This window comes from Morone saxatilis, unplaced genomic scaffold, assembly GCF_004916995.1.
Source record: "Morone saxatilis isolate NCDOM2014 unplaced genomic scaffold, NCSU_SB_2.0 Contig4, whole genome shotgun sequence".
Taxonomy (NCBI): Eukaryota; Metazoa; Chordata; class Actinopteri; family Moronidae; genus Morone; species Morone saxatilis.
The window spans coordinates 8,009,993-8,023,098 of NW_023339984.1; the positions used below are offsets into that span (position 1 = coordinate 8,009,993).

Here is a 13,106-nt window from a genome sequence, read left to right on the forward strand (position 1 = left end):
GACCCCTCTGACTTAAATTACATACTGTATGAGAGCTTAAAAATGCACCAGTGATGCTTTGACTGGCATCTGACATTCCCTCTCCCACACCTCACTTGCGGGGGGAACAATGTCATGAGTGAATGACATATCCACATAAAACCCTATCTAAAACACACATATTTATTGCACAAGAAAAGATGCACTGAATCAGAATACAATTTTGTCCTACTGATGTGCATTCCAGTGAAAAATCTCATTTCATTTCCCCCATAGCACACATCTCTCAATTTGGAAACTTTCATAGACAATCCATATTTCATATAGTTTTTACTCATAAATTATGTACTTTATCAATATATTTAGTGTTCTATTTATACTTTTAATATATCTTTCACATATATTTGACAATCTGTACCATATATTTATATATTCATATATCTTTTCCAATTCATCAGGTTCTCTCTTATCACCCTTCTAACATGGAAGAACTAAGATAATCGGTAGCAGCAACTTCATACTTTGCTCATCCCTGTTGATTCCACAAAGCCCCAGTTTATCTTATGGGATTAATTAAGTTACCATGTATGTGATCATGGACAGAAACAAAAACAGAAAAAAAAAAACAAAACAAAAAAACCTCCTGAACAAACTTACATTTTGGTAGTGTGAATTCCGTTCTGTGCACTAAGTGCAACAAAATTAGGGGAAAAAAATTAAAAAAGCAAAGAGATTCTCTGCAAAATAGCACATACGTCAGAACAGTTCTACAGCTTTAAAAAAAAATTAACATTTACGTAAATACGTTTTTATCACTTCTTCCAAGCGATAAATTTGTGTAAAAAAAGGAAATTCACACAGTTCAAAAAAAGCACATCAGCTGTATAATAAAGTACTAAAAAACTAAATCAATAATTTTTATTTATCTCATAGATCATTTTGAACTTTACCCTCTCCCAAAATTTAGATGATGAACATTGTGAAAGGAAAAGGGGTATTTATTCATTATTACTTTAAGTCCTTTATGTCCTGCTGTTGTGGACCAAGCATTGTCTTCTTTTTCGATGGGTTGTCAGTGTGTACTTGATTGTGAAACAGATTTTTTTTTTTCTTTACAATGTGCATCGAGTCCCCCCCCCCGCCCCCGCAATTCTGTGTGCCTCCAATGCCTCTCGTAATGGTTCATAATCACTGATGCATTTCTGACGATGTCATTATTGTTCATTTACTTTTTTGTTGTGTTGGTTTCATTCAGTTTTATGAGCCCCAAAATGAATCCTTGAAGCAAAAGAAAAGGTAATTCCGTATGATGCTTCAACAGTCAGGATTCCCTCACTTTGTGTCAAGGCGAGGTTTTATTGGGGTTGGGAAATACTTGGTCCTCCGGGAATCATCTTTTTCATTTTTTGACAAGTCATGTCGCACATCCAACACTTAATGAGTTGTTAGCAAGGAGTTAAGGAGTACTTTCTCAAGCAGGAATTTATGGCTCAGAAGAGAGGCTCACTGGGTTTTCTTTCCAAAGGGCCCTCTGCTTTTTTCTTCCAATACTGGGTCTTTTACGTTGCATAGTGATCAAAGCTTCCCAGGTACTCCAAGCCAGCTCTGTAGCAGAACTGGTATTGATCCTAGAAACAAAGGAGAGAAAACTTGAGCTTGCGTCCCCTCTTATGAATCTTAAGACACTAAATCTGTTGTATGATTCTTGGTACATTGTGCTTCTATCATAACTATTGTCATAAGCTAGAAACTAGACTCATTAAATTCATTAGATGCCTTTTCCATTGAATGAAAATACCCTTTTGTATTACAAAGGTACAGAGTGAAATGCTTTTTACTCACTTTTTTACATAGAAGTGGATTTTCAAAACTGTGAGTGAGGAAATGCTGGCCACTTGTTCTCAATTCATGTGATACATTTGCAGCGGAGAGCAGTCAAGACTACTCTAGATTGGTTTAGTTACTAAGTTAATCTTCTCTTTAATCAGGCTTAACACAGTAATAGATTCCATGTGCTGTCTGTGGTGTCACAAAAGCTAAAGTAGCTGCTCAGTACAGCTTGTGAGTTATGTTTTCTTTCCAAGTATAGTGGAAAAGAGAAAGAGGACATGGGAAAAAAAAAAAACACCTTACCTCTGTCTGCACCATAGCTGGTCTCTGTGTCCGTAACATTTTCACTGTCTGAAATATGTCTACTACGCCCTCGTATCTCATTCGTTCCAAGACAATGCTGAGGGTGATGAAAACTCCAGTTCTACCAACACCCGCGCTGTGCAAGACAGGGCAAGAAAGGTCAAGGGTGAAGCCAGCGAAACCAGATAAACATAGAAAAAGTTTGTTCTAAATCAAAACAATGTCTCATTGTGCCAATTGAGACATGATGATGATGATGATAAATTGAAGATATACAGCATTTGCAGCTCAAGAGATATTTGCATTCAGTGCAATGTGTGATGTGGTTTGGTGGGTTATGCTGGTCGGTCTCTTACCTACAGTGGACTGAGATAGGCCCATCTTGGCCGAACTGCTCTTTTGTTTTATGTACTTGACCAATGAAATCAATGAAGCCCTCTCCTGATTTTGGCACTCCTTGTTCAGGCCAGTCTGTGAACTGAAACTGCCTTACTGTCCGTGACTGTCCATCCTGGGAATAGAGAATGGGAAGAGAGAGAGAATGCACAGAGCCTGCTCTTTAAATGGAACATCAGTCAGAAACGTGGAAAAAAGGCGAAGAAAAACCGATGAAGGGAAACTAGGAAGCCAATCTGAGGTTTTTCGCAGACAGCCAACCCATGGCAGTTCATTCCATGACCGTCTCCATCATAATGATCCACGTCTTTGTGGGTTTTACAGTGAAACATGACATTCTTGAAAAAAATCTAGCATAGGCGCAAAGTTTAAACCATCAGAAAAAACGTTTTATTTAAGATGCCTGCCATTTTACCTGAATGTATTAAACATGAACACTAAAGATGCTAATTCCTTTGATGTGTTACCCTCGACAGGGTGCTTAGAGAATCGACTTTGAGGGTGTGCATTACTTAAGTGATATTGTATCCCCTTGATAAGGAGAGCAATCCCATTGACGAGACAGTGTAACATGCACTACAAAGAAGGGAGCCTGCGCCATTTATCTGTGTAAGCCTTTGATGGAATTAAAAACTCTGGCAGCTCAGTGCTACCGGCACCACATTTGTTTTTACACATTGACATGTGTCATAATTCCCAGAAATATATATTTATGCTTATATTACACTTAAGGCTACAGTTTGGTATAAACAGATACTTGATACAATGCCAAAATGTTGAGCTAATGACTGCCGATGTGTTCCATCCAGTATGTTCAATACTGTAATTCAGATCTAATTTCTTGGTGAATAAAATCACACAGATGCAACGAAAGTGTTAAAACATGTAAAAACGGAAAACTATTTTATTGGTCAACCCTTGGTGATCCATTCAATGTCCTAAAAACAACACACTAGACTAAACTAGACTAAACAATAGCACTGAATTTAGAGCTTGATTCCCACAACGTCAAATTTTGATCTTTAAACGTTCTATGAAACAATGTCTGCTTACCCTGGCATCAGTCACTTTGAACTCTCTCAGGATATACTGGGGCATGTTATACTCGGCCATGGGGTCCACCACAAAGTACTGGTATCTGGCCGACCTCTCTGCTGGCCAGTACTGGTGGCATTTTTCCTGTAGGGAGTGAAAAATAGAATACCACAATGAGCCACAACATTCTCGTCATACACTACTTTCATTGTGTTCATTCCCAGAATTTTTTTATTCAGTTCATACTGTAGCTACTGCTTAAAAGCTTATATTTTCATGGCTGAATCTATGTATGGTATTTCACATAAACTGTTTTGTAACGTGCTTTTGTGTTCTGTAGCCAGAATAAGAAACTTAATGTGCCAAAAAGAAATGGAAGAAAATAAGCATATGCATACCCTGCCCATTTCTCTAAGCTTGGTGAGCATAACGACAATAGTAGAGTTGTGCTCCCAGAGCATTCTCCAGAAGTCCTCTGTGGTCTCTGCCAGTGGTCCCTGTGTGGCAATATAGGCTTTCTGTTGCCTATGGGAATGCATAAATAATAATATAGAAAATGTGTGATACAATCAACATGGAAATACATGAGAATTTTGACTGAATGGTTTGACAATGTTAAAGACATAGTTGTGATGACAGATCAAAACATTTCAATGTCTCTCTAAATTCCAGTTAATATTAAATTCATATCTAATGTCGCTTCTATGAAATGCCAAGCCATTCTCTCACTTAGTGAATTTCTATACTACATCTGATTGACAATGGGTGTCAGAGTACGTTAGCACTTACCTGTACCCATCAATGAAACTGGCATTGATGTAGTCAGAGCCCTCAACTCCTCGAATGGGCTGAAGACACACTCGTGTGGACTCGTATGGCATTATGTTAACAAGGCGGTTCTTGAACTTGTTGCAGGGGAGATTGGCACTGATGAATCGTGATGTATGGGCTTTAGTGTTAGCTAAACGCTGCATCGAAACAGAGAAAAAGAGATATCTTTGAGCGTACTGGTGCCAGGTAAGAAGCACCGACATTCTGGTGTTTCTTTATCTCCCTGCTCACTGGCTGTGTTTGACACTAAAGGTGGACTGTATAAAGATCTGAGTACTATGAACAATTGCATGCCTTTGGATTTCCTACTTGCATGCAAGTAGGAAAGGATCCAAAGTAATAAACTGCACATAGTGGCTGATGAAATCTACACTATAATGGCTCATAGTGTACTGTGGTTATATACTATTTCACGTAACCATAAAGTATGGAAATGGCATCAAAGTGATTACTATCACGGCTTGCCTTTGCAGCCAAAAAAATAGCATGTTATGATGAAGACAGGTAAATGGATACCCAAGCGAGCGTGGAGTGGACAGAAGTGCAGTGTAATCTAACCTGTTTATCATCTCTTAGTGGAATCAGCATCCGTCACAGAGCAAGAAAGTAGGTGCGTGACAAGCAAGGCAATACAATGCATACAGCAATACCACAGACTGCTATGAGCTCAATAAGGTTGGTTGAGCCTCTCATTGTAAAGTATATTGCTCAAGCCCCTCTGGCAACTGTTCTGTGGTGAGGGAAACCTGTGTTTGGCGTTTTAATGTAAACCAAGACCCCTGTTACTCAAGGAAGTGGAGCTATGGGAAGGGGGAACCAGAAATGGGGGAATAAATCCTATGCTGGGTTATACAAGCGAGTCAACTAACTGGAATAAAGGAAACCACAGGCCCCATGCTGTCTGGCAGGGCTAATGGGAACTGGAAAAGAGTTGTACTAAGACTGGCCAACCAATGACACTGGAGACTGCATGTGACGGGATGCCAATGGGATGCCTGTAAATACTTGACACATATGACAAGTTTTTGGTGTAAAACTTATTAATATTTTTTAAGTAATCCCAGACCCAAACTATTTTGCCCATTGACACCTTTGCTTCAGCAAACGGTTTGTACCTTGAACTCAAGTTCCATGCCGGTGACATTCTCTCCACCCTCTATCTGCGTCAGTTTCTGGATGTAGGCGTATAGGTTTCTGGCGGGCACTTCGGTGGTGCCGCAGTTGACGGCCTCCTGGAGCGCGTCATGTATGAAGACATACTGGTCCTCTGTCTGCACCATGTAGTTGCGCTGGGCACGCATTAGCGTCACATGCCCGTAGATATCCACAGTCTTCTCGTGCTTGATACGTTCCAGCATGGCATCAATCACGATGAAGCAACCTGTGCGTCCCACCCCAGCACTGTAGTCAGAAAGAAGATAAAGAAGGAGTTATTGAATGGTATTCTCAATTGTAGCGGTACAAAAAAACTAAAACAAATGATGGACCACAATCTCACTTGTTGGAGCTTCTGTATTATAACTTCTGCAAATCTAGGCAACCATATGCAATGTGTCTGCCTGTATTTGATCTCCACTGAACGAAAGGAGGGGTAGTCCAGTGGAAGGAGAGGTGACTTTTGAAAACACGTGCATGGGCTTGAAGAACTCCTCTCCTAGTGATGAGGTAAACTCTCTGTGCCGAGTTTGCCACTGTAGGACAGACCATTTGGCTTGGAGTGTAATTAAATCTGAAGTGGTACTGTGCGGAGAAGAGGGCTAGGCAGTCGCAGCCTTCAGCGGGCTCACTGCTGGCTTTGCAATCTAGTCTCTCCCCTCTGGACCCCACCTGTGCTCTCCAACCCATCAGGACTAATCACTTATGCAACAGCAACATTTAACCTTTATCTCATGGTTCCGAAAAGTGCCACTACAACAAATGCATACACAGACGCAAATTTGAGAGTATGATTTTTTTTTTTTTTTTTGAGGGTTTTGTTAATGTGCCGGGCAACTTCTGAGAAGTGCAGCTGACTTCAATTAACGCCATTAGATTAGCACAGTGCACCCAAATGGCATAAGAGCTGTAGAAGAGGTGCTGAAAGGCAGGTCTCTTCATTAAGATTCACATCGGCACATTTTTACATTAGTGTGAAAAAAGCACTCTAACAAAGAGGGAAAATGTTTTACAGTTTCTCTTCGACCTCCTCTTGCAGGCCAGTTTGAGACATGCTGTTCAAATGTAGCCCACTTTTGCAGACTGCTGACGTGCTAAAAATGCTCACCCCTTCACATTACATGTTTTAATAGCGCATGCCTCAGCACAGAAGATGTTTTCTGATGACAATTTATTTACTGTGGGGCGACGGGGTGGTGGTAAATCTTGTTCGTTAACTCTCCTCCCACCTCCTGCAAAGCACAGCATTGACAAGACAAGTCCTTGCACTTGGCACTCCAAAGTAAATAGGTTATTCAATCCATTAAGCTGACATGCCTACGAGGTGTGAGCCATGCTCTTGTGCCTCCTCCTTCTGATGGAGCATTTGTTTTTCATTTGCTCTGAGGAACGGGGAAAGGGTTGAGAAGGAAAACTCAAGAGGGAGTAAAGTTAGTCCCCGGGGGCAAGTCTGGTTAATGTGCCATGCAGCTGGAACAGTGCTGCAAATGGAATAAAGACACGTATGGGAGTCATTGGCTTTAACAAATTATCTGATGATCACTTTCAAAATGGCTGACATTGGCTGAATGAGACTGAACTTTTTTCTTTTTTTCCTTTTTATTTTATTTTTTTTTACAAAACTTCACAGCTCTAGGGCAATTACAAAATGTGAATTTGAGTCAAAGGGAAAATCGGGCTGCAAAGAAATGTGAAAGTGTCTCAGGGATATGTGAGGAGTGAACCACTTCCAGGGCTGGGAACACCTCAGCCCTTGGGCGAGGGATGCAGAAACTAGAAAAGATTTCTCCCTTTACCCCAGCTGTTTCCAATCTGAAAACATGTTACAGTGCAGACCTGAATGTGGGAGAGTGATGACCTGCGAGAAAGTAAGTGACAGAGTGACAGCATTGAGTTTGAGAGACGGAGACAGAGAAAGATGAGGAATGGAGGTGAGGAGACAGAAGGTAGAGTTGTGTTATGTGGGGAGATGCTGCCAGGTATCTTGGAGTTGCTTAGTTCTCAAGTTAGTTTTATAAAAGAATGACCAGCACAAATACATATTAACCAAAATTTTCCTTCAATGTAAGAGCGGGAAACATGGAATACTCCTTTATAGACAAGTGACGTGTGTGAGGTGGTGCAGAAAGCCGTCGGAACATTTGGCAGTTGAAGGGGAGCTGGCGGACTGACTGCACTAATGACCTGACACTGCCTTTTCAGCCAGTCAAGACCAGCTGCTTTGGACGTCGGCACACATTAAGTGTCAGACTAATATGCTTTCCAGGAGTTTAGGGAATAGGGGATGGGAGAGAATGTGCAGTGTAAAATACAGCTGCAATGAGTCCCGAGAAGATAAAGCATGAGCAGCAGTGAAAGCAATTACATATGTATTGTTAACAAATCTCTTGCCGTCAGCTAACCTGTCACCATTTCCCTACACTGCCGATTGAACACACACACATGAACTTAAACTCAATGGGATCACTGCGTTGCTGTTAATGGAGTCAATAGTAATTTTAGTCCTTTGCGTGTATGAATACTTTTAAAAGTGTGGAAAGTAAATCAAAAAAGTAATTCATTTCCGACTCAGGACATATGGCTTTGCCCTCTAACTGGGTTTTGTAAGTTTTGCCACTTTCCTTCACAAACCACTGGAGAGTGTTGACTGCTGATGCTTGCTATTGTGACATGCCAACAACAGTAGGACAATTCCGCTTGCATGCAACTATGCCATGATGACAGGGAGGTGGAGTTTTGCGGCAGCACTCCTGAGTCATCCCTTTCCTTCCCTGTATTAGAATCACGACTGGAAGAGCATGTAAACTCGGTATGGCTTGAGGTCATGTTTAATTTTTCCACAAGGGATGTTTTGTACGACCCCATGGTACTAAACCCACTGGTGAGACTTTTGTGGCGTATGAGGTCTTCGATGGCGATGGTGGAAAAAGCCAGTGTTAAAGAGTTACTCCAGCCAAATCTTGTATGAAGGAAAAACATTGCTGCACTGACCACTTTGGGTTTAAAGGTCTGTTGAACCCATGAACACAGCCAGGTGTGACCAGGTGTGGTCTGTTTTCCACCCAGCTGTGGTCTAGCATTGTCTCACGGCAGGGTTGTGAGCAGGCATATTCGCCTGGGTGCAGTTGCTCCCTAACTCAAACTGTTTTTCACGATGAAAAGCAGCATAATCCAGTTTTCTGCTGTCCACTGTCACTTTTGCTTGAAACATGAAGTTTTGCCTAAAAATGGTTCAATACACAGCTTCTGTTTTTGCTAGAACATTGGCTGTTTACGCTTGTCATTTTTAACTACCGTAATTAAAGGCAGTTAGGTGAGTAGACTAGTACTACATTATGTGCTGGTTACCACAATACACATGCACAGTAATGGAAAGAAAAGAAAAAAAGGGCTAAAAATTGCTAGGTTGTTAGTTGAATCCTTTGAAACTGTGGGTTGTTTTATCAAAAGTTTCCCTTCCAAGTCACTGGGAGAGGCCACTGATCTCCACGACATTCAATCATGTCCTTTTGACCTCTTTCACCACCTCACAACGCCTGGGTAGCCCTTCAGCTAGAAGAGCAAAACAGTCCCTGACCTATGGGTTAGTGAAAAACAGCAGGAACTAGGAAAGCAGGAAACATGCTATAGTGTCCGTGGGAGGTAGGTTTCTGAACACGTACTGTGATTTCACCTTGTCAGAAGGGTTAGCTCTGCAGTGAAAACACATGAATGCATTTAGATAATTATTGTTAAACACGCCTGTGGTGAAACCGTGCACGCAAAATTCCTTGGCCCTAAGTTAATCATTAGTTGTCTGGCTTACATGTAAAGTTGTGTCACTGAAGCAAATAGATAAATCAATGAATAAAAATTTTAATATTTTGTTCTTCTCTCTAGAGTAATTTGAGCTTATTTAGATAAGCTCAACTAAAAACTATAAATGACATACAAAACACTTGTTTTAACTTTCTGGCTTTGTAAAATTTACTTCATGATGAAGGATAGAAAAAAGAATTATGCACAAAGTAAGACATGGTTCACCGCTAATCTTCCTGAAATCGTCATCAAAATGCAGCCTTGTGTATATCAAATGAATTGTTATGGAAAGTAATTCACGAGAATTCTGCAGTAGGTTGAGTCATTTGTTACTGTTTTGTAAGACAGAAGAATAGTTTATGGACACTCGTGGAGGATAAAATTATTGGGTGGTTATATTGAAGGATCTGTGTGTACTATAGTCAGTAGATAATGACAATTATGTTTTTAATTAGTGATTTTACAGAGACTGGGAACAGTGTACAGTTTATTTTAAACGGTTCTAACTTCAACTTCATATGCCACCACAAACAAATCTGGTGCCTGTGATTGTTTATTTTTATGTCTGTATGGTCCCTAACCGTCAGCACGTTCATACATGGGGCTGTAAGCTGCAATTCAATTTTTGGTGCACCAACTAATTAATCGACCACTCGAGAGACTGTACCATGCTGTTAATTATGGCCAACAAAAGTTTATTTTTCTTCTTTTATTTAGGCCTCTCTGCATGTGCATAAATGGCTTCTGCAAAATGTACAGTATATCTCTGCTTTACCACAAAACACTGAACATTATTTTGCAAGTACACAAATATAAAAGATGGCTCTGTTTTAAAAATTTTGGTCAAACATGAAGTGAGGAAATGTCTCTCAAAGGATTTGGAGCTTGGAAATGACTGCATCTGATAGGGAGCCAGAGGAATTAAAAACTCCCATCTGCGCAGTGACAGTAATTCCTGCATTCTGCTTCATTGTAAAAAGTCAGGATTTTCAATTTGAAGCGATTCTGCAACTAGCTCTAATTAACTTCAGCATGTGGTAATTCTAATTCTTCAGTAATCCCCCTTCCCTTTTTTGTCACTTCCTGACACAAGTTTGTATCTATTACACTCACTATCGCTGTTTCTTCATTTGTACTGCCTTTTTTCCCCCTTCAGTCACTTGATTTCTCTGTACGAAGCCTCTGATGACTTCCTAAGTTGAGAGGAGCTAGAAGTCTGTGTTATATCCTCGTGCCTCTCTGCTGGGAGTCTGGCCGCTTATGTAGTTGAGGGAAGTGAAGTTGGCGTGACAGTGAAAGTTATTTGTTTCAGATGCAATAACCCAAGGGAATAAACCAAGGCAACTTGTGGGCTACTGATGTGCGACATGCTTGTGGTGTAGCAAGGAACACGGCAGGTCTGCGTGTGTTTGTGTCAGTGTCAGTGTGCGGGAGAAAATGTTTAGGTTTGCTGAAGGCAATGACACTCATACACTCTGTTCTGTGATGTTGAAAGCACCTTCAGATTTAAAGTGTCTTCTGTGAGCGACATTTCTTCTAGTTCATGTCTGATCTGTTTTTTTTTTTTTTTAAATCTCCATTATAACATATAAACCTCTAAATAACCATGAATGTATTGTATTTTGTCTTAAGTATTCATATATTCATTACAGCAAATGGAGAGAACAAAATCAATTTCATGCTTTGGTATGTTTTTGTGAAACCATGTTGTTTCTTACCTGCAGTGTACCACCATGGGCCCTGCATCTGGAGGATTGCAAGCTTTCACCCGTCTCAGGAAGGCCAGGAACGGAGTGGGGTGCTCTGGCACCCCGTGGTCTGGCCAGGCTGTGAACTGGAACTGCCTCACCTCTCTCTTCTCACTGGAGCCATTCTGAATATGAAGGTGGAGAAAGGTTAGTGACCAAAACGACTTGCATCAGATACTTGACAGTTACTGTGGGGTCTAAAAGGACAACAAAATCCAAATGCTCCTTACTTTAAAAAGTGCAAATGTCCTGACACAGTATGTGGCCAGTTCTACTGTGTCCAGCAGCGTCACTTGAATGAGGCCGTACGTCTCCGTCCCTCTAGTAGGCCAGTATTGGTCACATTTCACCTGCAGCGCAAAGCAATATTACATTAGACAAGGTCCAGATGGGAATATATATGAACGCACTCTGCCCTGTACTTAGGGCAGATTAGTCTTGATGCATTTCTGTATTAAAAAAAAAAAAAAAACTTTATCCAGTTAAGGTGTATTTACGAAGTACAAATATGCACAAAGTCAATACAATAATGGTAAAATAAATAACCAGATACGCCACTACTGCTGACTATGTTTGATTTCATAATCAATGAAATGGCCTGAGATATTTGTATAGAGCCGACAGTGCTATTAATTGTCCTGACATACTCTATAATTACAAAGGTAACCACAGTTTCCAATCATATTACCGGCTCAGCTTTATTGCTATTCGAGTGTACAGCTTTGTTTCCCAGTTAACGGCCAATAAAACACTGTTCCATTATAGCATTACTGCTTAGCTGACAAAGGGAAGCACTATTGGTGTTGGGGAAGAAATAGCTGGGTTCCAATTCAATTGTTTTTCTTCATATTGTCCATTAAAATTGATGTGGTTTTAGCACTATGTTGAACACAATCAAAATGTCATCATGGCATTACAAGTCCTGATGCTCTGTGACTGTTGAAAATTACAACTGGACACCAGTTGTTAAATATTTGAATATTCCAGTGATACAAGTGTACCATCCACCAGTTTCATTTCCTAAGCAGTTGTTATAGCATTGACACCGGGAGTAATGAAGCGATTGTAACACCAGGAGTAATGAAATGATTCATAATAGAGTTTACTTGCAAATACGCAAGCTTTATATATATGCAAAACATATAAATACAGCTTGAGTGCTTCCCAGCGAATGATATGATTAATATGAAAGACAGGAGCTGTTGGCAGCAAACAAAAGCACATTATGTACAACAAATGTCAAACAACATAATGGTATGGCAGGGTCAGCGAGGGTGGGATGTCTCACAAGACACCTTTACTTTAGAGCCAAGAAGAAGCACTCTTATATCACAAAGCATCTATAGAGTGAAACACACTTGACAGCGTGGACCAAATTTAATTGAGGAATCATGCTTTTTACAGTGTCTACCATGTTAGAGAGCAGCCACGGCAATGCATTTGCTTTGCAGATTGTACGGATACTCTGTGGATTGGGTCAGCACCCCTGTTAACACTATGCCAGGCTCTTAGAATAGGCATACAAGTGTGAAGGTCAGTAGCTTATGGAGTCTGTGCAAGCTTTCATGTGCTCAGTCAAATACTGTGAGATGTGCAAGAGGCTGAGAGCGAAGAAAGTGCCTTTCGACCACATCAACCTTAAAGGAATAGTGAGTGCATACAGCTGGGTAATGCTGTTTTCTCTAGTGTTTTTATCACTGATTGTAATCCAGTGCCTTCAGCAGAGGCTAATGAAGGGAGCCACGCCACTAATCAGTCAGGACTAAGCAACAACAGAAAGTGTAAGTGTAAAGAGAGGTTCGAGGATATCAGTGGGTAACAGAATGCAACTTGGCTTCTCTTGGAGAATAAATACGAAGGCATGTAGGGAGGGACAAAGGTACAACATACTGTACAAATTAAGCAGGGTTGCACATCAGGTCACTAATAGAGGGTGAACAGAGTTGGAAGACATCAACTGCAATTTTTTTGTGTCAAATGAAGACTGGGAAAATTATATAATTGGCTTTTAATATTGCAATTTTGACACTT

General features: G+C 40.5%; 1 protein-coding gene across 20 annotated transcripts in view; it reads right to left on the minus strand.

The window, feature by feature from the left end:
• Positions 1-421: 421 nt before the first annotated feature.
• LOC118337894 (receptor-type tyrosine-protein phosphatase delta) overlaps positions 422-13,106 on the minus strand; it is a gene marked incomplete at its 5' end in the record, with an annotated part of 344,600 nt that continues 331,915 nt past the window's right edge. For all 20 annotated transcript variants that reach the window (XM_035675051.1, XM_035675039.1, XM_035675038.1 and 17 more), the window contains 9 exon segments: positions 422-1,607; positions 2,113-2,248; positions 2,469-2,623; positions 3,562-3,687; positions 3,942-4,068; positions 4,333-4,511; positions 5,490-5,775; positions 11,046-11,200; positions 11,306-11,425. In XM_035675051.1, the coding sequence (XP_035530944.1) occupies positions 1,539-1,607; positions 2,113-2,248; positions 2,469-2,623; positions 3,562-3,687; positions 3,942-4,068; positions 4,333-4,511; positions 5,490-5,775; positions 11,046-11,200; positions 11,306-11,425 (1,353 nt within the window). In that variant the 3' untranslated portion in view covers positions 422-1,538.